The following is a 24,601-nucleotide window of genomic DNA, read 5'->3' as shown; positions in this document are numbered from 1 at the left end:
AAGTTTCCTTCACAATAATTTTGTTAGTCTTTGAGACTTCTTGTTTTTGCTGAAGCACACTCATTTAGCTACTAAGGGTTGACTCCGGGTTTTACCATCCCTCCCCACCCTGGCAAAATGTCCTTCCCGGGTGGGCTTAACTGCTGCTAGCAGCAGCAAACAAAAGCATTGTGATATGTGGTGAGCAGCTGTGAGTTGCCCACCATTTTCCCTTCCCACAATGCCCTCAGCTTAGGGTGGCTCCAGTGCATTGTGGATAATTAAAATGGAAGGCTTGATGCTGGGTGTTAATACTAGTCTCAATGGCTGCTCCTCTGGAGCTGGTCACAGCTTATAATAGACATTCTTGAGTAGGGATGTGGAAGAAATTTGACGCAGTCAGCATTGAAAAGTGAATCTATCTGTCATATTTTCCAAAACAATATGAGATCCAAAACACAGCTGTTCTTTGAAGTTTGCACTTATCCAAATTTTGTGATGCAGTTCTCAAACCAACCATTATAATATGTGTGTTTTTGTGTGTGTGTGTGTGTGTGTGTGTGTGTGTGTGTGTGGCAGAAAGTGAATAAAATGAATACCAGCCAGAGGGAGGGCCTTCTTGGTAGTGGCACCCTCCCTGTGGAACACCTCCCATCAGATGTCAAGGAAATAAACAATGATCTGATTTTTAGAAGACATCTGAAGGCAGCCCTGTTTAGGGAAGTTTTTAATGTCTGATGTTTTATTGTATTTTTAATATTTTGTTGGAAGCCACCCAGAGTGGGTGGGGTATAAATAATTTATTATTATTATTATTATTGAAAATAGCATATAGAATACATTATTTGGGGAAGCTGTTTTCACAAATATGTACATTAATCAAAAAGGATTTTTCTTATTTATTTATTTATTTTATTAAAAATACTTCATAAATTTGGAGAAACAATTTGAAGATTGGGAAAATGGGAAACTGGAGAAAACAGAAATTCACAGATACTTTCATCCCTACTCTTGAGATACAATTCTTGTTTTGTGGCTCCACGCCTCTTTACTCTCTCATGAGTGTGCTTTTCTTCCTTCTAGTGCCCATCCCGTCAAAAGCCAATGGCACCACCATCTCCGCCCTTTCTATGAACAAAGACACCCTGATTGGAGGGGTGACAAACCCCAATGAAGTCTTCTGCTCTGTGCCTGGCCGCCTGTCTCTCCTCAGCTCCACCTCAAAGTACAAAGTGACCGTTGGTGAGGTCCAGAGGCGGCTCTCGCCCCCTGAATGTCTGAACGCTTCTCTTCTTGGTGGAGTCCTCCGAAGGTGAGAAACCAAGAAAACTGATCCAGTTCATTACGGATCTGGAATGAGTTCACTCATTTCTGTAACTCCATTCATTTTTGTTTATTGTTGATTCCCATAGCAGACCCCACCCATATCTTGCTGTCTGTAACATCAATGTTTCCTGACCTACTGGCATGGATTTTTTCAGATCACCTTTTAATGGGCAGTTTAAGAAAGATCTATATCCCATAAGCTTCCCAATGCCTTTAGTGGGAAAACCAGCTCTCTGATGGCATTTGAATACTTTTCGTAAGTCTCTGCCCCTTGAACTATGTGAGGAAAGCCTGGGGAGAAATATTTTAACGAAATAAGAAGGAAAACAACCCATATCACTTGTCAGTCCCAAGTGGGGTTTGGACTCTCCATAGGATCCAGCCCCTGACTCCCTTGATCATGGCCCCCTCCTCTGGTTCAGACATTTATTGGGGCTCCAATACTGCTAGGAGTCATCTAAGCTCCAACAGCCTGATCTCTTCCCAGTCCTCAGGATCTGAACATCCCCTCCACAGCATCTCCACAAGGCTTATAACAGCGGTTTACATAATATTATTACAAGGATCAGCATCAATTTTATTTCTTTTTAAAAATTACAATGGAAATGTTGGCTTTAAAAGGGTATTATGGCTTGCTTCTTCTCACTCCCCTCAGGGCAAATGGGTCTTCAGGCTCCCCTGGTGGCAGTTGGAGGAGGGAAGGACCACTGTGGGAGGTGGATGGTGGCAATTCAAGGAATTGTTTATTCTCCCCTTCCCTCTCACAGCAAGAGTTGCAATCCAAAACATCTGGAGGGCACCAAGCTGGGGAAGGTAGGGATAGCGTGAATGGTGGTTTCGGCATGTGAGAACAGCTGCAGAGCTTACATCCACGCTGAACATTTAAGGCATGTTTAAAGCCATGGCTTCCCCCAAAGAATCATGGGAGCTGTTATTTATTTCTCACAGAGCTACAGTTCCCAGCACCCTTAAAAACTACAGTTCCCAGAATTCTTTGGGAGAGGCTGTGTGCTTTAAATGTATGGTGTAGCCTTTTAGTGTCTTTGCATCTTGAAATAGACTTCTGAATTGCCCTGTGGTTGTAGAAGAACAATTAATAATAATAATGTATGGTTTCTCCCCATATGCCCACACCACTTTTTTCTTTCCCATCCGCTCAAGTTGTCTTATCTCTCTGCTTTCCTCTTCTAGGGCAAAATCTAAAAATGGTGGAAGGTGTTTAAGGGAAAGGTTGGAGAAGATAGGATTAAATCTACCTGCTGGGAGGCGTAAAGCAGCTAATGTCACCTTGCTAACGTCACTGGTGGAAGGTAAGGCTCCTTCAGTTCGGGAGCTCAGCGGATTTCTTGGAGGATGCACGGGGTGTTTAGTGCTCAAAATATCCTCTCCTGTTAGACATGAGAGGGCTTCATATTATTTGTCTTCGATACCCTGTCTGTGGGATTTGCGGGGTGCTGCATTTATATGCTTCTTTAAAACACATGTTGTGCCTTAGCCATTAAAACTCCCCCAAGGTGGCTTATAACAAGATTTAAAATCGAATATAAAACCAGCAGTAAATATTATTGGCTGTAGCTACCTAATAATAATAATAAATAATTTACTATTTATACCCCGCCCATCTGGCTGGGTTTCCCCAGCCACTCTGGGCAGCTTCCAGCAGAATATTAAAATACAATAGATACTCTTTTAAACATTAAAAGCTTCCCTAAGTTCTACTCAGAGTGGAATAATTGAAATGAATGAACCTAAGCTGGTCAATGGGTCAAAGACCAGGCAAAATAAAAATTTAACACACAATTTTTGTTCTCATCCTGAACCAAAGTTCTTAACCCGAGGTACTATTTCTGGGTTAGCGGAGTCCGTAACCTGAAGCGTCTGTAACCTGAGGTACCACTGTATAAGTAGAGGTGGCGTGGGGAGAAGCCTTTGGCATCATCACCCTGCACAGAAATGGGCCCTGATTAATCTGTGATTAATATGGGCAAAAGATTAACTATCAGGCACCTGAAGGGGACTGAGGAGGCAGGATGGGGTTATTCTCTGGCCTTCATGGTAAACGAGAGAGGTTGTCATCCCGGCAACCTCGATGTGAGAAGTTTGTGTGTGTGTGTGTGTGTGCGCGCGCACACACACACACACACACACACAGTGACAGGAGTTTTTGGACTGTGCATTTGCTTTGCTCTGAAATCCATTGTGGCCCAAAAGGCAGCTGCCAAGGAGGAATAGCCCATCTCTTTTGTTGGCAGCAAATGAAACGAACAGGTCTGTGAGGCAGCGGTTGTTCCCCAGGCAGTTGGGCCTGGCTCCTTTGAATGGTTGATTACCATCAGAAGAAAAGGAGGACAGGGAAAGACACATTTTTGACTCAGCCCAGACAGCTGGGAGCTGTCACTGGCTGCTGTTCAGGGGGTCGGAGTAAATTACAGATGATGGCATGTTTGACCAAGGAACAAGGCTAGCCCTACATATCGAAAGGGCTAGCCTTACATTTCAACCGAGCCCTGAGAGCTCCAGGGTCCTGGCTGTACTACATTTGTTACTCACTTTTCCCCCCACGAAAACTTACCCAAAGTGACTTACAAAGTGCAGAGTCTGTCCTTTGATTTTTTTTGCATGAATTTCTGTTTTTGGCTCCTCTCCTTCCGGTTGAGGTGGGCTCCACTAAGAGTGCATCATTCTTACTATGCCACACTCTAAAAATCCTGTTTTGGCTGTGAAAGGCAAGGATACCGCCCTGCCTTAAATGAGAGGAAAACAAGCAGAATAAAAATTAATTTTTTTTAACTATATCTCACTTTCTCCTTTGATAGATAGTATTATTTAAAACAGCAATATACATCAATGTATGGGTGACCGTGGGACTCACAGGCCAGTTGCATCCTACAGAGCCTTTGGGTCTGGCCCATGGTCTCCCCTCCTTGCCCCCCAACATTCATGCTTAGCAGGAAAAGGTCCCTTTCATGCATATAAGACATTTCTCCTAGACCTGTCTGACATGTAGAGCAGATAGATTTTCAAAGGGGGCAGTTGGGGAAAGAAGGCACAAACTGCTCACATGCTGCCATCCTCTCCATTGCAGTCCTTGTGTGGCAATTTGACATTCTAAAAATGCCACTTTAGCTAATGGGGCCTCCTGCTGCCGCCGCGCCACCAGAACACAATTTCTGTTCTCATCCTGAAGCAAAGTTCTTAACCCGAGGTACTATTTCTGGGTTAGCGGCGTCTGTAACCTGAAGCACCTGTAACCCGAGGTACCACTGTAACAGCAAAGCTGTTTGGGAGCCAAGCTGGGCCACTCAACAATAACGAAGAGCTTTCTACATATTAAGGAGGGGGGAACCATAGGCAGAATTTAGGAATTTCTATATTAAATGATAAATAAATTTGTAAACCCCCTACAAAACATCCTGACGTGTGAACCTGCAGGACAGGGTTAAATTATATTATTTCTCAGTTTGCAGCTATACATGCAAATTAGCATGTGCATATATATGCAGTGCTATTTTTCTAGAAAAAGAGGTGCTGGAACTCACTGTGAACACCTCCTTTGTTCCTTTATAATGACAATGGTGCCCACCTGAGAGGTGCTGGAACTGAGTTCTGGCTTTTAAAAAAAGCCCTGCATGTATGTTTGTAATCCATTTCCTTCTTTCTCTTGGTTTTAATGTATCTGTGTGGAGATTTTGTCTGTCTGTCTGTTTGGTTGGTTGGTTGGTTATAAGTTGCTTTGGGTTGCCCTGGGCAAGATAAAGCAACTAACAAATTCAATAAATAATAATAATATGCAGAGGTTCCTCAAATCCTCTCTCTGTTTGGGTGGCATGTAAAGCTCTACTCCACCCCCTTTCCCAGCTGTATTGCAACCCCAGATCAACCATAGAGTAGTGCGTTTTTCTTTTTGCTGGGGTTGGGTAGGAGGGTCCACATCTGATGGCTTTTCACATGGAAGGCAAGAGGAGTAAGAGAAAGAGATGGCCCTGTCTGCATTGTCTGTGATGAGCACTGAGGCTTCCTTAGGGCATGGCGCTCAGGCTGGGGGTATTCCATCATTCCATGGAAATGCCCTCTCATCGGTGAAATTGATCCATCTTCAGGCATCCCTGCGGAAGTAATCAGAGCTGATGGCAATTGATCATGCTCAGCTTCTGAAACCCTGGTTAGACAGACAGAGTTAATTCATCTGCGCTCCCCTGCTGATTGCTGGATTATGCCATCCATCCCAAGTGCATTAACCTAGTTGCCAGAGCATTGCTTCCACCCTGCTTGTGCTGGGAAGCCAGGCTGCTCTTTAGCCGTTCTAAGCAGAATTTGCTCTTGGATACCCAAGCAGAACCAGCTTTCTTAAGTTGCTTAAAAACTTTCTCAAGTTTCTAGTTCTCATGGCTGTGTGGACATTTAAACCAAAAGAGGACGCTTGGCAGTTCTGTCCTATACTTTAGGAATTTTGCATCATTTCATCATTCAGTTAAGTTATTTTATGCATTGTACCCTGCTCTGGTATTCTAATGGATTAGAAGTGGGTTCTAAAGGTTCAAAAAAATAAAATGTACTCCACTGTACTTGGGATAGGGAGACATGTCCAAACAACACAATAGGGAACCATCTGTATCAGTTCTGGCACCTAAGTGCTCCTTTTCTGCAGTGGGGCAGTGGGCGTGGGGCTGTATTCAGGCTTCCAGCCACTCCTTTCGATTCTACATCCCCTGGTTTCTCCTATGCCTGCTGAGCATACTCAGTTGTCATTGGGCGCTCTTACAGTCACACCGCTGTAGATTTTCTGTATTTCTGCAAACCTTTGAGTTCCAGTATTATTTATTATTATAAATAAATAATTTTAAAATAATATTATAAATAATATTAAAATTTATAAACTGCCCTTCATCTAAGGATCATTGGGTGTTTCTACAGCATAAAACCACAAAATACATAATATAATAAGAAGCAAAACAATTGCCCCGTGCTCCCACAAGAGGTGGTGGATTCTCCTTCCTCAGAGGTTAAGGATGGCCATCTGTTACGTATGATCCAGTTGACAATCCTGCATTGCAGGGGGCTGGACTAGATGACCCTCAGAGTCCCTTCCAACTCTACAATTCTACAATTCTCCCCCTCGTTCCAAGGCTTCCCATGTGTGCGCACCAATAATAATAATATGATTTGTATACTGCCCTTCATCTGAAGATCACAACATAAATATACAAAATGCGAAACACAAAATACATAACATGAACAAGAAAAAAACCCCAAACCAATACAGTTGGTACCTCGGGTACGCTTCGGGTACGTTACAGACTCCGCTAACCCAGAAATAGTACCTCGGGTTAAGAACTTTGCTTCAGGATGAGAACAGAAATTGTGCAGTGGCGGCACGCTGGCAGCAGGAAGCCCCATTAGCTAAAGTGGTACCTCAGGTTAAGAACGGACCTCCAGAACGAATTAAGTTCTTAACCCAAGGTACCACTATAACCCCCATCCCACCAACACATTTAAAAGGATATAGAATGTTAATCAACCAAAGATCTGGTTAAAGAGAAATGTTTTTGCCTGGCACTTAAAGATATGTAATGAAGGCATCAGGCAAGCCTCCCTGAGGAGAGCATTCCCCAAAACGGGAGCCACTGCAGAAAAGGACCATTTTTGTGTTGCCACCTTCCAGACTTTTCATGGATGAGGCATACAAAGGGCCTCAGATGATGAGCACAGTATCTGGCAGTCCTGAGCCATTTAAGGCTTTATAGGTCAAAACCAGCACTTTGACCTATACTTTGTGTGTGTGTTTGTGTGTATACAGTATACTGCTGTTTGGAGTACATAAGAACCAGCAATATATATACTATTAGTATATCTGCTTTTAAAACATTACAAATAACTTTTCTTCTAACAATAAGCAGCAGCTTTTGTTTTCTAAATTGTGATCTTATTTACTAAATTTTGGCACCTATGTTGAGGCTTTCATAATACAATTGCTTCGCTAAGTCAGATCAATCAAAGGACAGGAGATTTATACTTAGCTGATAGCCCTGCTTATTCATGCTGTTGAAAAGTCCAGAGACCCACACATAGGGATGGGCAGAAATTAAATTCGGTTCACATTTTAAGGCAAATTTACTTAATCTTCACTTTCCAAAACAAGATGTGAATTGAAACACAGCCATCCTTTGAAATTCATGCTTCTCCAGATTTTGCAATGCAGTTCTCCATCCAAGTAATATGTGCAAAAATGCATCTTCTTGTTAAATGTGCATAAAAATGCATATTTTAGTGAACATAACGTAAAAAATGAATTTATGTAGGGAAGAATTGCTTTGCGAAAAATGTGCACTATGGGCAAAACTATATCCAGACGTGTACATTAGGATAAAAACGCACTAAACTGCTGATGTGTTTTCATGAAGACTTTCTTTAAAACAACAACCAAGTGATGTGAAAATCTGGAGGACTGAGCTTCAGAGTCGAAAAACAAGAAACTGAGAAACTGAAATTAACATATTTCACCCATGCTTTTAAGAGTCTGCCTCTCCAAAGCCTATTCTGCTTTATATAGAACTCTCCTGATCACAAGCAAAATGCCCAAAGAGAGATATTGCCAAGCAACTTTGACTTTCTCACCACGAGATAGTGATAAGTTGGGAGTTTGGCTTAGAAAAATCAGAAACTGAGAGAAACTGAAATTGTCATCCCTATGAGCTCCACCCCATGCACAGTTGATTATGCTGAGTATCAGTAGCAGACAAGACCATACATGCTCATGAATATATTTCTTTTGCAGGTGAGGCTGTTCACCTCGCCCGAGATTTTGGTTATGTGTGCGAAACAGAGTTTCCGGCTAAGGCTGCAGCGGAGTACCTCTGCCGCCAGCACTCCGACCCTGGTGAGCTTCATGCTCGGAAGAACATGCTATTAGCAACCAAGTGAGTATAGAGTCTATACAATTACCCTTCCCCCTTTTGTCTTAAAAGGAAGAGTCTCCAAAAAAAGGGAGAGCCACAGTTGTGAAAATTAATTTTGGACTACAGCTGGGGCTGTTGGGAACTCTAGTTTAGGACACCTGAAAGGTTGGTGAAGTCTGGCTTAAATGAACATTTCCCTGTTATAATCTCAGAATTCAAACACGACTTTCTTTTGGAAATAGAATTTTTAAATGTGGAATTCAGCTCTGTGAAGGATAATGTTAATCTTAGGCCATGCAGAGAGATTTTAAGGTAATAATTTTAAACATCAGCTTTGAACATTTAATATTTTATACTTGAAACAGCTTCCAAATTCTCCCTGGAATCTTTTGCAGCTCTTATGTTTACTTGTTTAAACATTATTTACAATTCCCTGGTTTCTATTTTTGTTTGCAGTTCTGTTATGATGGTTGTGAACTATTTAGGCTGCAAAGCTACAAACGGTTATCTGAGAGTAGGCCCTACTGAACTTAGTGGGACATATTTCTGAGTAGACATTTATATATAGGATTGTACTGTTAACTAGTTAGTAGTTGAAGGCTGGGGAACTTTTGACTCGCCAGATGTTGCTCATCTGCAACTCTCCCATCATCCCTCACCATTGCTTACGCTGGCTGGGGTTGATGGGACTGGAGTCCTACAGCTCCAAAGATTCCAAAGCAGCTTTGTAGTTCTCACACAGACATACCAAACATACCTCTTTATCTGCCTTCATTGTATACAGATTCCGAGGTGGAAAGATCCCCAAATGCACTGAACAATTTTCTGGGCAGGACTGTATTTCAGTGTTTAGTTTGGTGTTCCAAATTCTGTAAGACAGATCCCATCACAAGACAGTTTCCAGGCAATTTCTCTGCCCACCAAACTCTCAAAAGCAATCAGAAAATTGTTGTTTCATAAAATCACCAAATGAATTGTAGGCTTCAAATTATATATTTGCAGACTCTCCTACTGGAGAAGTCAGATTCACCAGCTATGAATTATACTGGTTACAAGTACACACAAAAAATACTCTGTGAAGAGTCCAAGCTGTTAGTTCTCAAAGGCAGGAGAGAGCAGACTTTAGCCTTGGGGGATCCAATTTGTTTTTCACTGGTACCCCAACATCCAACTGAAGGCATAGGAAGTATTAGAGCTGGACAAATTCCAGCTAGGCAAAAGTTATTGGCTGTGAAGCCAGGCCAGGAGAGACTTTTGAGGGGTGTAACAGAGAGGTTTGGAGGGCCACATTTGGCCTTTGGTACCCCACCCCTGCCCCAAGGTTTCTTGATTTCAGCAGTCTCATTTCAGTGGAGCTTTTTGGATTTGCTATCAGTGAACCACTGGGAATCAGAAACACTTGTTAATTTACTGCAATCCCTAAGAACATAGGAAGAGTCTTGCTGGGTCAGGCCAATGGCCCATCTGGTCCAGTTTCCTGTTTTCACAGTGGCCAACCAGATACCTGTGGGAAACCAGTAAGCAGGACCAGAGCACAAGAGCAATCTCCGCTCCTGTGGTTTCTATCTGTAGAGCCTTCTACTCACCTCTGTTCTAAGGCACAATTTAGCTAAAATGTAAACATGTTGCTATGTGTAGATGCGATGCCAGATGTGCTGCTGCCGTGTGAGCCTGGGACATGGCGGGGGCTCCTGCCACAGAGGGGAAGCAATCCCCAGCCCAGTGGAGCTGCCAAGCTACACCTGCTTGTGTCATTTTTTGTCTTGTTTTGTTTAAGGTTATATCTCCCCCTCTCTCATTCTAGGCAAATCTGCAAAGAGTTTGCCGATCTGATGGCCCAAGATCGCTCTCCGCTTGGAAACAGTCGCCCTTCCCTCATTCTGGAACCCGGAGTTCAGAGTTGCTTGACCCACTTCAGCTTAATAACTCATGGTTTTGGGGGGCCGGCAATCTGCGCGGCACTTACAGCGTTCCAAAACTACTTGGTGGAGTCGCTCAAAGGGCTCGATAAAATGTTCATGAACAGCACAGGCAACGGCCACCCGGTTGGCGACTCCAAAACATCAGAAAAGGAAGTGAAGCATCGGAAATGACGCCACAGTTCCCCAGCCTGCCCAGTCAGAGGGTTTTTCCCCTTTCCCAGTTCATGAGATAGGAGGCTTGGGTCTTATCAACGTTGGGAGAAGAAAAGCAGCAACAGTGAAGACCCCCCCTTTTCTCTTGCCATGTTTTCTGAACTGTGACAGATGCATCTCTGAAGCCAACTCAACAAAATGTGACTGGAGGAAGAGGAATATCCACATGGGCCTCACAGAGATGGAAGTAAAATCAAGAGCAGTTAGTGGTTGCTGTTGACACTTTGGGTATTCAGTAGTGGATACCAAAAGCCAGGTTACATGTGCAATTACTTTTTCTTAAAAAACAAACATTTTCTTTGAAAAGCCCATAATCATGCAGTGTTGAGCTGTTCCAAGAGAGAAGTGAGCAATGTAAAACGAAGAGGTCTTAGTGGTATCAAGAAGGGCAGGGGGATGTTTTTAATTTGCCTCATGGGACAGGCCCGGAGAGATGAGGCAGAAAGAGCAAGCGAGGTGTCTGCTGATGTTCACCTCCATTGCAGACTTATGGGTCAAGGAAGAAGGAACCTCACCTGTTCCACTGCCACTGAGCAGCTCTGCGACTTCATTTGCACATTTTGACCAATTGGAAATCACAGTGGGTTTTGTCTGATTTAGACCAGACGCACCAATACACATGTTTCAGCAGTTTCCCCCCTAAAAGGAACAGAGTCCCTTGCAAACGCTCTGTTCTGTCGAGTTGGCATTCAGCTGACCTGGACCCCGGATGAGTGAGATGACACCACCAGACTCCACTCCTTGAGTTTTCAATTTTTTTTAGTAATATTAAATAATGAATAAATGATTATACTTATAATAAATTAATAAACGATTAAAGCACAAGAAAGAACTTGAAGGAGGCCAAACCGAACTGTTTTGAAATCTGTATATATTTATTTATGTGTAATTAAATCAAAGTTTTAAAATGTCCAGTGCGCGTTATTTATATCCAATTAAGTTGGGACTTCTTAAAAAAAAAAACTTTTTGAAAACTAAGTCAGTCTTTGGAATTTTCTGGAATGAAGTTTTGGATACAGAACCTGGTAGCATGGACAATAGCCTGATTAGAGACATTTAGCCTGGTTTGGTTTTTTATTTTTATTTTGTACTTGCTGTTGTCTCTCTTAAAAAGCTGCAATAGATGTACAATGCCACCACCCCAACAAACAAAAAAATGTCAGTCATTATCTTAATAAAACCTCTTTTTATTTGGAAACAAGCCCCTCCATCCCTGTGTTTGTAATGTTGACGATGGAATAGTCAGAGTTGGATCTATGAGAACAAAAATGAAAAGCCCAAAAGCAAGCACTCTGGGATGAGTTGACATATTTGGGGGGAAATGTTTACTGCATTGATTTCATCATTATTGAAAAAGGTGATATCTATATTCTCTGGGGCCAAATCTCTATGGCGATACCCGAGTTATCCATCCACCTCATCCTTCTGCTGAACAGTTCCTTTGGAGCCCACAAGAAAGGGAGGAAGAGAGGGATAGCCCAACCTTGTTACAAACAGCAGTAAAGAAAAGGCTTTCTCAATGCAGTGTTAAGGGGCTGTTGTCACATCAGCAGCTATGGGGAAGAAATGTGATTTTGTCTGCAAATAAATGAGAAACTACCTAATTCACACTTCGCTAACCAAAAACACAACTATCCTTCAAAATTCATATTTCTCCAAATTTTGAGATGCAGTTCTCTAATCAACTTGCATGTACAAAGATGCATATAATAGGGAAATTGTGCATAAAATTTTGGGCAAAACATAAAAATTCATTATTTTAGGGGGAATTGTGTGAATTAGAACTGCAAACAAATGTTTTTATTAGGAGAAAATTGCACTAAAATGCTGGTAAATTTTCATGAGAATATATATATATGTTTACCAATTGCTGTGCAAATGTGAAGAAATGATTCAGACTAGAATAATAGGATACAGAGAAGCCACAATTGACACCAGGAATCCTTTCACACTCTGTGCTTGCCTGGTTTGCATGGTCTAGAACTCTGAGCTATATCTTGCTTCTGAATTCAAAATTTCTACCATTTAGTTGATCTCCCACTAGCAATACACCCAATAGACCTACATGGGCATAAATACTGCTATGGTTACAAAACCATAGAGAAGCAACGTGGAAGGGTATGTTAACAACTTTAGCCCTTTATTGTGAAATAATCTATTCCTTTCCATTTTCACAGATACTATCTTCATCATCTATCTAATTGTATGTCATTCCCCCAGAAAATTATGCCCAAAGTGGTTCACAGCATATGAAACGAACAGTAAGCGTAACAATTCAAAACATATTATGATTATTTATAACTGTTTCTAATATCAGTAAGTCCTTTAAAAAAAAAATCAATCCACACAACATTGTTGAAAACTATGGGCCAGATTCAATGAAGTTGCCATACCAGCAGGAATCAGTGCAACCAGTCCTGCTAGCGCAACCGGACTTTCTTCCTCCCTTCTCTTTTCCCTGTGCCCCCTGTCCCCCAGTTCCTTGTGAGGGTTGCATAATCCCCCACAACAGAGCATGCGGGGTGGGGAAGAGAGGAAATTGTTCCACCAGGCAAACGGAAATGCTTGCACTGATGAAACAATTGGAAGAAAGCAGTGTGGAATCCCTCCCAATACAAATAAGCCAACATAATTAGGTAACTGAGACTTCAAAAATGGAATAATCAAGTACAGAACATCACCCTGCTCCAAAAGGCGAACCAGTGGTTTGCTTCCAAGACTCAATTGTTAACATCCAAAAACTCCACCAGGGGTACAGCAGGCTCTCACCCAGAGGGGCCTTTGTCTGCCATTATTGTGGGCTCTCAAGTGATCTCACCATAGTTCAGATATGTCTGGAGGTAACCACTTAAGGGAAGGGGAACTGTATCAGAAGCTGTAATTGACTGCTATCTTCTCATGCATGACATCTATGCGTACAACCACCACAGTTCTTGTGTTTAGGTAATTACGCCTTGCAAGACTCATTCATTATGGTGTCCACAAGATTGAACTTTAAGACATCAGTTGAACACATTTGAAAGAACTTATCATTGTCTTCCCAGGTCACCATGAGCATAAATTTGGCAGCCTTTTGTTTTGTTTTGTTATTAAAAAACCATACACAAAAGACCTCTTGGTTTAATTGCCTTAATATTTTTTGGAAGCAAATGAGATATGGAAGTGGACTAGGGAGGCAACTGCCTTACTAAAACCATTGGCAGTGGTTAACCTCAAATCTTTAGCCAGCTGAAGCAAATATTTGGGGGATTTATCCATTCAGTGATTCATCCTAGTCACATTTTCATGGCCAATTTGCCTGCTGTTCCCTCAATGCTTGGAAAGGAAACACTGAGGTAAATATGAATGCTCAAGTGCAGGAATATCAAATATACTCAAATACAAAAAAAATCTAAGCTGGGGTAGGTGGGGGCATACATTTTTCTTTCACCTGTAAAAACAGGTTTTGTACTTTATAAAGAAAACAGGTGTAATTGGCCTTTAGGGGAGCCGAATCCTGCCCCCCATAATACCCTTGAATCCTCTCATTAATTGGAAAGCAACATTAAACACCTTGTTAGAAATTTGTGGCATTTGTAACCACAAAAAAATTCAAACACATGGCTATATAAACTAGGAATATTTTTGTTTCCACCATGTATTTCCCCCTCCTTAACTTGGTAATAGCTACCCCAAACCTAAATTGGTTTGCCCATTTTCCTTTCAGACAGTTGTACCACCTCCTCTCAAATAGTGGTGGTGGCAAAGTGTGTCTAAAATCATGTAAGAAAAGGGTATAGATATTTTAGTCAAAACAGAAATGTCATACTTTTTTGGGGGGGGATTATTTCAGAGGCATATAAAGAATGATTAAGGGCTGAGCTAGACATTATCTCAGCAGCTCAAGTGGATTTTCCCATCCAGCACCTGCTTTGAAACATTTGCGTCGACTACCAATTTGCTTTGTCGACCATTGCTTCACAATGCAGGTTATACCCTTTAAAGCCGTGGTGACTGGCCTGTGGTCCTGCAGATGTTGTTGGATTCTGTCAATCTGCAGTTCCAGGATTTTTTGGGAGAAGCCATGACTGTTTAAAGTAGTGTGATACTGCTTTAAATTGTAGAGCAGATGGGGCCTAAAAGCAGCAGTCTTGTGTTGTTGGGAGTTAAGTGTTCAGCACCATCGTGTTTGCTTTTGTGTGTTTATGTTCACAATTGGGCACACTGAGCGTTGCCCCAGTGTGGGAGAAGAGACGATTTAAATGTGTACGAGTAAATGGATGGGGAGGGAAGACCTACAGATGTCTGCCTATGTTAAGTTTGCCAGAATCGGAGGGCTTCCCTCCCCTTCCTGTAATTTCTTAACCTCAGCTGCTCCTACTGTTGCTCTCCTGTCAGAGCCGGCAAGTAGCTATTTAGCAATTAGCTTGGCTTATTTACCTGCTTCTCCCCTGGTACGAGGCACCTGTCTGGAAAACAGACTGAGCCTTATTAAGGGATCTTTTACACAACAGGAGGGAGAGGTATCCAGGCAGCCTCAGTTGCGCAGACTGGGCCAGGCCCCAACTTCTCACCCCTGCTACAAAGTTTTTATGACTGATGCAGAAGAGGGGTTTGTTTTCCCAGCCACAATGGGAGATGTCACAGAGCTGAGATTCACTCCTCTGCAGCATAAAAGATAGCAACTCCCAAGTCCTCAGTATCTAGCCCTCAAAACTCTCTCCCTCTCCCCCAGGCCACCCCCACTCTCCACAAAAACATCTTAAATTAAATAACCAAGCCAAAAATATGTCTGAGTTACAGAAGGTCCAAGTTTCTTCAAGCAAGTGTTAATAAAGGAAATAAATACAAACGAATCAGTGCTGAAAGTATATTTTTTTGTAAGTCTTGTTAGTCAAAGCCAAGTACCACGCCATATCATTCCATTTGCAGATAGTGTATCTGCCTAGGTCTTTCACTGCTGCCACAAGAATCTGGTTTATCAAATTATTACAAGAGAGATCCTTGCCGCACCCTCTGAATAACAAGAGCGAATTAATCCTGGTTCCATTTCAATATCTCTGGGAAGGATGGGTGCAACCATCCAAGACTCTTGCAACTTACTAAGAGTATACCTACTGAAATCAATGGGCAGGACACAGAGACATCAGAAGCTGCCGTATACGGAGTCATAACTTTGGGTCCATCTAGGTCAGTATTGTCTGCACTGACCAGAAGTGGCTCTCCAGGATTTCAGGCAGGATAAATCACCCAGCTCTGCCTGGAGAAGCCAAGGATTGGACCTGGGGCCTAAGCTTTCTCAGTGGTGGACTTTAGGGTCGAAAATTTGGCAGCACACCGTGCAATGCCAAAATTTGCAACATGAGTTCCGGCCATGTAAGTGATAACACATTTTGGTTTACAAAATTTTACTGCAAAAATGTTTGTGTATGTGTAAAGCAGATTACTTGCATAACTGAAGCTAACATAGGATTTATTACTATTTCCCCCCAAAATTATTATTTCATAATTAATACGGCCCAGACACTGGCAGAGGAAGAGGAGTGCGGGGGGAGCGCACCGCCCCCAGCAGCGCGATCCCAGTGGGGTTCCATTGTGGGTGGACCCCCCCTGCACTGGGCTCCATGCCCCCGGGACGTGTGCCAGTTCCGCCCCCGCCTGCTCTCCGCGCCCCCCCTCCGTGCCGGAACATGAAGCTCCGCCACTGGGCTCAGAGCATCATAATCCTGAGACCACTCATGGAATCTCAATCCATGTGCACCCACCTCAACAAGGGCACGAGATAGCAAATGACGTGGTATTTCGGAAGCAACTTTGAAAGACACAAGCTTCATTCACATCCCTATACTCTGCTTGAAACATGAAGTGGAACAGTCCATTATTTTAATTTATTGAGATCTAGCTCCTGGTTCTGAGTGCTGCCCACACAATTGGACCACTGTTAACCATTAAAACAAATGTAGCCGTCTTCCAAAATGGGAACTGACATTTTAAGGCATTTGGTTCGGTGCTAATGTGCCATTAGGTAGTTATCCAATAAGTGCATTCATGTCGCTTAACTCGAGCCAGCTGTCTGTGGAGCAGAGGAAACTCTCAAATGCGCTGGCTTTATTTATTTTTTCCTTGCTCATTTTAAAAAGTAAAAACAACACAAAAACAAAGCAGAAACCTATACTGAAATTGTGGGTATTTGCTACTTCCCAAGCAACCGCTTTTCTTAACAGTGCTCTGGACAAGACAGGGCCGTTGTTCATGATGCAAATCAAAAACCTTTTTGACCCATGCAAATCCAGGCAGGAAGGCTGCAGCCACAGGGGGCTAATGGGGGCTTGAAGCCCCAAGGGGAAATCAGACCCCCTCCTGGAAAGATCTGGTTTCATTAATGAAGATCCTTCTAAGACTTTTACTTATGGAAACTTAAGGGAAAGCATGCAGATGTTCTACTCCAGCCTCCACTGGTCCAGTGACCTTTGAACTACAACTCCCATAAGCCTCAGCCAGCACAGCTGTAGGCCATGGAGCCACCATTTGCACTAAGGTATACAGCCCCTGTCATCTAGCCCCATTTATTGTGGTTGCTTGAATTATGTTTGGGGCACAAAGCCCAGCCCCCTTGCCACTGGAGGGGATATACAGCCCCTCTGTCTTCTGAGCTTTCATCACACACTTTCAAGCTTGTGCCTATGGGCATAAGGACTAGAAACTATTTTTAGAAAACAAAAACAGCTGATTTTCAGATGCTGAATGCTGCACCCAGCATTAAATCTCATGCTCAGGCTTCTCAACAAGTGGAAGTGGAAGGATCTGGGCATGGGGGACAGGAGGGAGTTGAGCTATAGCTTTGGGGCTCAGTCCTAGGACTCCACTGCTGCCAAGATACATACTGAAATTATACACCAGGAGTGGGGAAGCTGTGGTCCTCTAGATCAGGGTAGCCCAACTTTTCGTCCAAAGTGGGTTGCTAGAGTACTTGGACATGGAACCTGCAGGCCGCACACTGCCTTGTCCCAGAGCGAGGCCAAAGTTTGATGCCCCTCCAAGTTGCCTTCCCAAATCCAGCTGAGAAACACATCAGGCTATGGGAAGGAGGTGTGAGGGCTCTGGCAAGGTCCTGGAGCCCTTCCACCTCCTTCCCAAAGCTGGGAAAGTGCTAACTAAGCTTTGAGAAGCAGGTGGGAAGCCTCTGGGACGCTGTCAGAGCCCTCATGCCTCCATCCCAAAGCCCAGCACCTCATTTACCCCAAGCTTTGATAAGGGCTGGGAAGGATGTAAAATGGTGCCGAGGGCCACTAGAAAAGGCCTCAAGGCCCTGCTGGCTGGGGCTGATGGGAGTTGGGAGTCCAACAATATGGGGGTCTTTTTGTTTTTCATTTTCTTCCCCCTTAGGTTTATAAACTTATTGTTTATAAAAACACCACCACCACTGAAAGCTAATCAGTCGGGGGAGGGGAGGAGATGAGAAAACCCAGATACTTCATTTGAATTCTTCCTAAAAATATAAATATAAAATAACAAATGATGAAGCTCCTAGAAAAAGTGTCCCACTGATGACTCTGTTTTGAAAACCCCACCCCCTCTGCAAACTCTTTTGTTCTGTGGCTTAAAGTGGGACCCCTTTTCATTTTATTCCAGAGGCTGCCACTCTGCCCTCTTCCAACACAGCCTCTCCTATCTCCCCTGTCAGTGGGGATTCAGTGCTTGTTCCTGTGCCCCGAGGCAGAACATATGCTCCCTTCTAACCCAACTCCAACCAGTCTGTTTGGGGGCGGAATCATTAATAAACATACAACTATCACCTGCCTGTGGAGGAGGGCTAAGCATCAAAAAACATATATATGTATTCCACGCACATCCATTCTGCTGGTGATAGTTTGCAGTGTAAAAACCATCCTAGGGTTTTCATTTATATGTATGTTGTAAGGATGACTGGATCTGTCAATTTCAGTTTCTCCTTTTTCAACTTCTAAGTTCTCCACATTTGCAATTCTAAAAAAAACATGTCCTCATAATAACCAAGCAGCATTTTAGTGCAGATTTCTTAGTATGCAATTTTGCCTATGCTATGCAAATTTTTGCAATGCAATTTCCCCTTACATAATACATTTTTGAATTCTGTTTTCACAGAACATGCATTTTTATGCACACTTAACCCTGGTATATACAATTTTGTTCACATTTCTAGGTTAGAGAACTGCATCACAACACTCAGAGAAGTATGAATTTCAAAGGATGGCTGTGCTTCGATGCACGTGTTGTCTCAGAAAGTGCGAATTAGGGAGGTTCACTTCTAAATGCAAATGGAATCAAATTTGGGGTCAAGGCCCAGCTCCCCCAAGCTGCAGGTGGCAGGAACAGAGCCAGGGACCTTCAGCACACTTTGGGTCCTCCCTTAAGACGAGGGCTCCATTTGAGCACATGGGCTCCTCTGGGAATCGAGTCCTGACCATAAACCAACTAAGACTTTACCATGCGCATTTTGCTTTAGGGCAGAGATGGGCAGTTGGCAGATCAGGGCCAGGCCTGTCCCATGTGTTATGGACCACGAGTGTCCACTTTCTGCCCTGTCCTGTTTGGACTGCCTGTTTCCTTGCCTGTTGCAGCCTTCAGGCAGGACACATCACTTTACAATGACAGACAGGCAGTAAATTCAAGACAGGCGAAAGACATCTCTCTTTGCACAGTTCATAGCTAACCTGCGGATGTAGAGATGGCTAACACTAGCTCAGATGCCTTTAAAACAGAACTAGACAAATTCATGGAGAGAGACTCTCAAGTTCTGAGAAACTGGACCAGGTTGGACTTTGGTTTTTTCAGGTTTGCTTCTTCTTATGCAAGACTCTAAAAATACAAAACGCATATGCAGTACTAAAGAATCTCCCTCACTTGGTACGCAACATGGGGGAGATGTACAAGTGAGTAGATGGCCCAGGGAAGTTAAGGACACCTTAGGGTTCCAATGTCAGCCAGCATCTTCACAGTCCAGGGTCTCCATCTATAGATATCCTACAGGGGATTTCACAAAGGAAAGGCAGTTCTGATCAGACAGGCAGCCTACTGTCTACTCATAAGCACATCAAGCCTTATACCAAGTCAGATCATTGATCCATCTAGCCCATGATTGTCAGAAGTGACTGACAGCAGCTCACCAGGATATCAGACATCACTAGTTCTTACCTGGAGATGCCTGTGACTTTCTGCTTGCTCTTCTCAAATGAAAGGGTTCTGTTTACACATCTCAAATTCCCATGTGGCTCTTAGCTCTCAGGTTGGCTCCACCCTGTCTTTGGCCAAGTGTCTAATAAGGCTCCTGTCACTTTCTATCAGCCATGCTGGTCCTCTGCTAGTATGGGCAGAGAGTTCTCCTCAACCCTGAAGCCACTGGTACATCTCTCAATCAAGAGGTGGGATGACTTTGGCTGCACTCAATGCAACCCAAGCACCACATAAAAACCCATCACAGCTACTCCTAAGAAACTAATTGAACATATGCCCCAGATTCATAAGGAACTAGGCTACTGGCCCCTTCAGCCCTGTATTTGCCCACTCAGATTGGAAGCAGCTTTCCTCACATTCAGACCGACGTTTATTCTACCTACCTGCTTGCCCCAATAAACACTTAAAATACTCCCAGCAGCTGATCTGATAACATGCTTTGGCCAGCCTCCAGGGGGCAGCACTCCATGAAATTGCCAAGACACCCAACTAACCCAATCCACTCTCCCTTCCCTCTCCATCCTGGTTTTATGTATTGCTAAGGTTGCATTTGTTATACTGATTTAAGCAAACAAAAAAACCCAACAAACTGCAATAAAAACTGCAATAAACTAATTTTAAGCTGCAATAAAATAATTTTTAAAAATGGGAAGAAACTTTTGTAAAACAACTTGAGCCCAAGCAGGATCATAGGAAGCTGCCTTATAGTGAGTTAAGACAACTCAGCCCACCTACTCCAGTATTGTTTCCAACGACTGGATGTAGCTCTTACCCTGCCCTACCTCAAGATTTCACATTTCCCAAGTTTTCCAACATTAATTTGAACCAGCACTAGGGTGGATCTAAATAACAAACCAGTAACTGCTGAAATCTTAACACACCATCAGCCCAGTGTAGCACCTTCTACTATTTTCAGGCTGTTATCCAGCATGTTAAGGGTTAAACAACACCATTGCCATCCCCCTTCCTAGATTTTACACTTCCCACCTCAGGTTGGGGAGCTGTATGTTTGAATGCTCCCTCTTAAAAAACTAATGAAGTCATCACTGCATGCAGAAAATCTAGAACAAAGCCTTTCCCCCCGAAGCTGCTTGTACATACTATATATAGGAGAGGTAGGAAACTTGTGCCCCTCCAGGTACTTCTAGACTGCAACTCCCATCAGCCCCAGCCAGGCCAGTTTATCTGGGATAAGGGGAGTTTGTTTTCTGAACCCCTGGCTTACCTGGCAGCAAGTCAGTACACCAAGCCCAAAGGTCTGGAAACGAGGTTTAGGGTCAATCCAAGTAGGCCAAAGTCCCGCAGTCAGGATGCAGTCAAACCTGAAGCACTGTCCCACAGAGGTCCAGGAACACCCAAATCAAGATCCATCAACATGGGCAGTTGAGCAGAAATAGCACCTCAGCTCTGCTTCCCTTTTGTACTTTGCCTGCTGATTGTAGCATCTGGGCTTGATGAGGCAGCTGACCTTCACTTGTTCCTACTCCAGCTGAGAAATCACAGCCATCTCCCAGAGCTAGCGAGCCCCACCTGGCCAGCTAGGGAGTTGGGCTGTGGGCCCTTCCCTGCCTCAGCCTCCTGGAGAACTGCTTTCTATACCTCAAAGCCCACCGTGTTCATGGAGACAGAGGCCTCTCTGGCTCTGGGTCCTGTGCACTGACCATCTTCTCTTCATTCTCCACCCTACCCCCGTGAGAACTTCCTACACCAACTTCTCCTTCCCCATCACCAGCTAGCCCCAGTGTGTCCTAGTGCTGGCTACCATGACCCTCTTCCCCCTCCCCGTTGTCCTGCCAGTTCATGACCACTTGAGTCCAATACTGACTTAGGTGGATCAATGGTCTGATGTGGCGCAAGTCAGATTCTTCTTCTTCCTGTTCTCTGAATATGTATCTAGAAGACAGGAAAAGAAGATAAAAAAGGGAGAACCAAGCTCTCAATAATATCCATTTTGAAAACACTGCAAGCCAGCCTTCCCCAACCTGGCATCCTCCAGAGGTTTGGGACCTCAGCATGCTGGCTGGGCCTAAGGAGGGCACTAGGTTGGGGAAGGCTGCTGTAAGGGAGCAACTGAGGAGCATTTTTGCTGACAGTGTTTTCAAAAATGATGTTTTAGGAAACCTAAAAGGAATGCCTGTTCTGGCCAAAACAAGTTGAGCATTAATAAAAAGTCCCAATGTTCCTTTCTTTGGCATCTTGAGATTGGTTCTCTCCCCCCCCCCCCTTTTTGTATTTTTCACCTGATGCTGCCCATTTTGTGTGTATGAATATGTATCTGCCTTCTGAGCAACATGGAGCACCATCAACACTTTGGTTTGCACTGGATAAAATATAGTTTTGGAAAAAAGTTTTTCAAAAAGCACATAACCAAGCCAAGCCTGTGAACTAACACTCTCTCTCTCTCTCTCTCTCTCTCTCTCTCTCTCTCTCTCTCACACACACACACACACACACACACACACACACACACACACCAGTGAGCCAATACAACCTTCTATAGTGGGTGGAGAAAGGAAACTACAATGGAACCTTGCAAAAGAGCCATTTGAATGGCATGTCTCAATGAAACTCATCTGCTGCCAGGTAAAATCCCCAACCTGTGGCTCAAGCCGTGGGCAGACAGCACAGCCAAGACCGGTGATTGGGAGGAGGAGATAAAAAGGTACTATTCACTGAAGAGGTATATTGCCCCTCAATTTGTTCGTTTCGGAGAGAATGGAGAGAGAATTATAACAGAAGATCTTTATTTGTATTTGCAAAAGTGCAGTAAATGAACTCTGGATTTCAAACAAGAAAAAAACAAAAAAAGCCAAATGGAGGCAGGAAGAGGAAAGTCTGGGCATTTAGGCCTCTGCTGTCAAGAGTGGTATATTAGTCACATCGTGGATGCCATCTTTATCGATGAATCGAGCATTGAATGAAGGCAAGTTCAGGATGAAGCGTTTCTGAAGCTGTGGGAAACAAGAGTTGTGTTTACGTTAAATGTTTTTAGAAAGTCACCTAAATGTTTGCAAGAACTCTCAGCAGCCCAGCACTGTCTCATTTCCTCTGCGTGAGCAAGTTTGAGCAAAATGTTCCCTGTGAAAGTTTACTCCTATTCTTAGGGAGCTATCATCTATTGCGGGGAGAGGCAGAAGGCAGGCAGAGATCACCATGTGATTTGCAATAGATTGCAAGGGCTTTTGACTTCTACTAAGTAAAGCATTAACAAGTAAATAAATAGACATTTTATTACCATAAATTTGTATTTAGGGCCATTAACCCAGAAGGAGGGCAATATCACACGGAACATCCTCACTCTCAAGGAGAAGGGGCAAACAACAGACTTCAGAATAATGACTCCTGTCCCCATCTTCTCTCCTTTCCCTCAGCCCCTCAGGCAAACAACAGGTCTCAAAATTGTCCATTCTCAACCCTTACATGAAGGTCACCCGAACAGATTTTTTTTTTGCTGGAGGGGTTGGGATCCATGCCATTGCTCACCTTACACTAATCCCTTATCTCTTAGCTTCAGTGCTCCTCACCTGTAAAATATGGGTACTAGTTGCCTGCCTTTGTGCATCTCTTACGATAAGAGTTGCATGTTAGAATCAATTATCTATATAGTAACTCTAAGGCAGATCTGTCGCCCCTGGAAGGTTGTTCAGAAGGAAATGTGGCCCTCAGGCTGATAAAAGTTTTCTTCCTCTAATTTAAAGTAATGATGATACCATTAAATGTATGAATTGGACAAAGAGCAAAACCTCCCCCAAAAGTGGCAGAAGGATGGATTATCAATATTAATTGCGGAAGAACCAGAAATTTAAAATGTCAATAATTCTAAACTTTACTACCTAACCATGAAGTAAACTAAGAAGGTTGGGGTGGGGAGAGCAAGGAATGCTTATTCGCCACTAACCAATTTCACATCTGGCTGCTCTGTATTTATTTCCCCTTGTGGCAAGAATATTTTTTTTAGCGGGGGAGATGCAGCAGGAGAAGGAAGGGGGAGAGTTAAATCACTGGCCAAACAAAGGCAACCAAACATTAGTCTCCTGGGCAAGGCAGGTCACTCACCTCCTCCAGACATTTCTTGAGAACCTCCATTGCTTCTTCACGGGTGATACCTGCAGGAGGGAAAGAGAGCACCACAGACAGCTTTAATTAGCCGCCAAGTCTCCTGGCCTCCTAAAAATCTCTCTGATGAAGTCCGAACAGCTTTTCAGTTGTGCACAAAGGAACGAAAGGCTCTTTCCCAGCTCTGAGAAAACTCGTTCCACATGTATGAAGGATCACCTGTGGCCCAGCTCCCTTGCCCAACGAGCCGTCAAAAATCGATTTGTTCCACCCTAACGGGAAGCCGGGCAGAATCCTGCCTCCCACGGCCAGGGGCTCAGGCGCTGGAAGAGCTGGGCCACCTCAGCCTTCTTGAGCTTATTACCACATTAAATCAGCTCCATCTGTCCACAGCCAGTTGCAAATCACTCAAAGGAGTGTGTGTGCATGTGTAGAGGGGGGGGGGGTCAGGAGGGCTGGGCTTTAAGTGCTACGTTCCCTGTTGGGTACTGATTTTTAACAATGGAAATGGCACGTGTGAGAAGTGCCCCAGCTCTTCTCACACATTAGAAGAAATGGTGGGCAGGAAAGAGACAGCAAACTGTCAACATGTTAGGCTGGGGGGGACATAATTCTGCTGCCACCATTCATGGGGGGTAAGTGGAAGGAGACCCGTTTAAAATGAAATTTTAAGGAAGCAGAGAATCAAAAGGCAGAATTTGCACTCGACCTGCTTCTTCAAGGTTGGTCTCCAATCAACAGCTAGTCACAAATATTATTTATTAAATTTGTATCCCACCCTTCTTCCCAAAGGAGCCCAAGGTGGCAAACATCAACATATTAAGACAAGGCAATTTAAAATAAAATAAAAACATATTTTAAAAATCTAAAACATGTAGTGCATCTAAAAACATAAAAATATTAGCAAATATTTTCAAAGTATGTCAGAATTTCCATTTTGCCCTCTAAAGTTTGAATACAAAGCTGCCTCTGCTGTTAGAGGAAGTAAGTAATTGTCAGTTGCTGGGAACTGCAGAG

The 24,601-nt window shown here is 43.5% G+C and overlaps 2 protein-coding genes across 5 annotated transcripts in view; one reads left to right on the top strand and one right to left on the bottom strand.

Annotated features, from left to right (window-relative positions):
- TFAP2E (transcription factor AP-2 epsilon) overlaps nucleotides 1–11,537 on the top strand; it is a 70,778-nt gene extending 59,241 nt beyond the window's left edge. For all 4 annotated transcript variants that reach the window (XM_081921484.1, XM_081921486.1, XM_081921487.1 and 1 more), the window contains 4 exons: nucleotides 1,063–1,291; nucleotides 2,497–2,615; nucleotides 8,081–8,222; nucleotides 10,006–11,537. In XM_081921484.1, the coding sequence (XP_081777610.1) occupies nucleotides 1,063–1,291; nucleotides 2,497–2,615; nucleotides 8,081–8,222; nucleotides 10,006–10,294 (779 nt within the window). In that variant the 3' untranslated portion in view covers nucleotides 10,295–11,537. The remainder of the gene's footprint in view (nucleotides 1–1,062; nucleotides 1,292–2,496; nucleotides 2,616–8,080; nucleotides 8,223–10,005) is intronic.
- A 10,718-nt stretch (nucleotides 11,538–22,255) lies between these two features.
- Nucleotides 22,256–24,601, bottom strand: part of PSMB2 (proteasome 20S subunit beta 2) — a 35,108-nt gene continuing 32,762 nt past the window's right edge. Inside the window, exons 5-6 of the mRNA XM_081921549.1 lie at nucleotides 23,585–23,634; nucleotides 22,256–22,479 (exon numbers count right to left, since the gene is read on the bottom strand). Of these exons, the coding sequence (XP_081777675.1) occupies nucleotides 22,372–22,479; nucleotides 23,585–23,634 (158 nt within the window). The 3' untranslated portion in view covers nucleotides 22,256–22,371. The remainder of the gene's footprint in view (nucleotides 22,480–23,584; nucleotides 23,635–24,601) is intronic.

The sequence above is a fragment of the Podarcis melisellensis genome, assembly GCF_964234715.1.
Source record: "Podarcis melisellensis genome assembly, chromosome: 8".
Taxonomy (NCBI): Eukaryota; Metazoa; Chordata; class Lepidosauria; order Squamata; family Lacertidae; genus Podarcis; species Podarcis melisellensis.
This window is presented reverse-complemented; position numbering and strand designations above follow the sequence as displayed.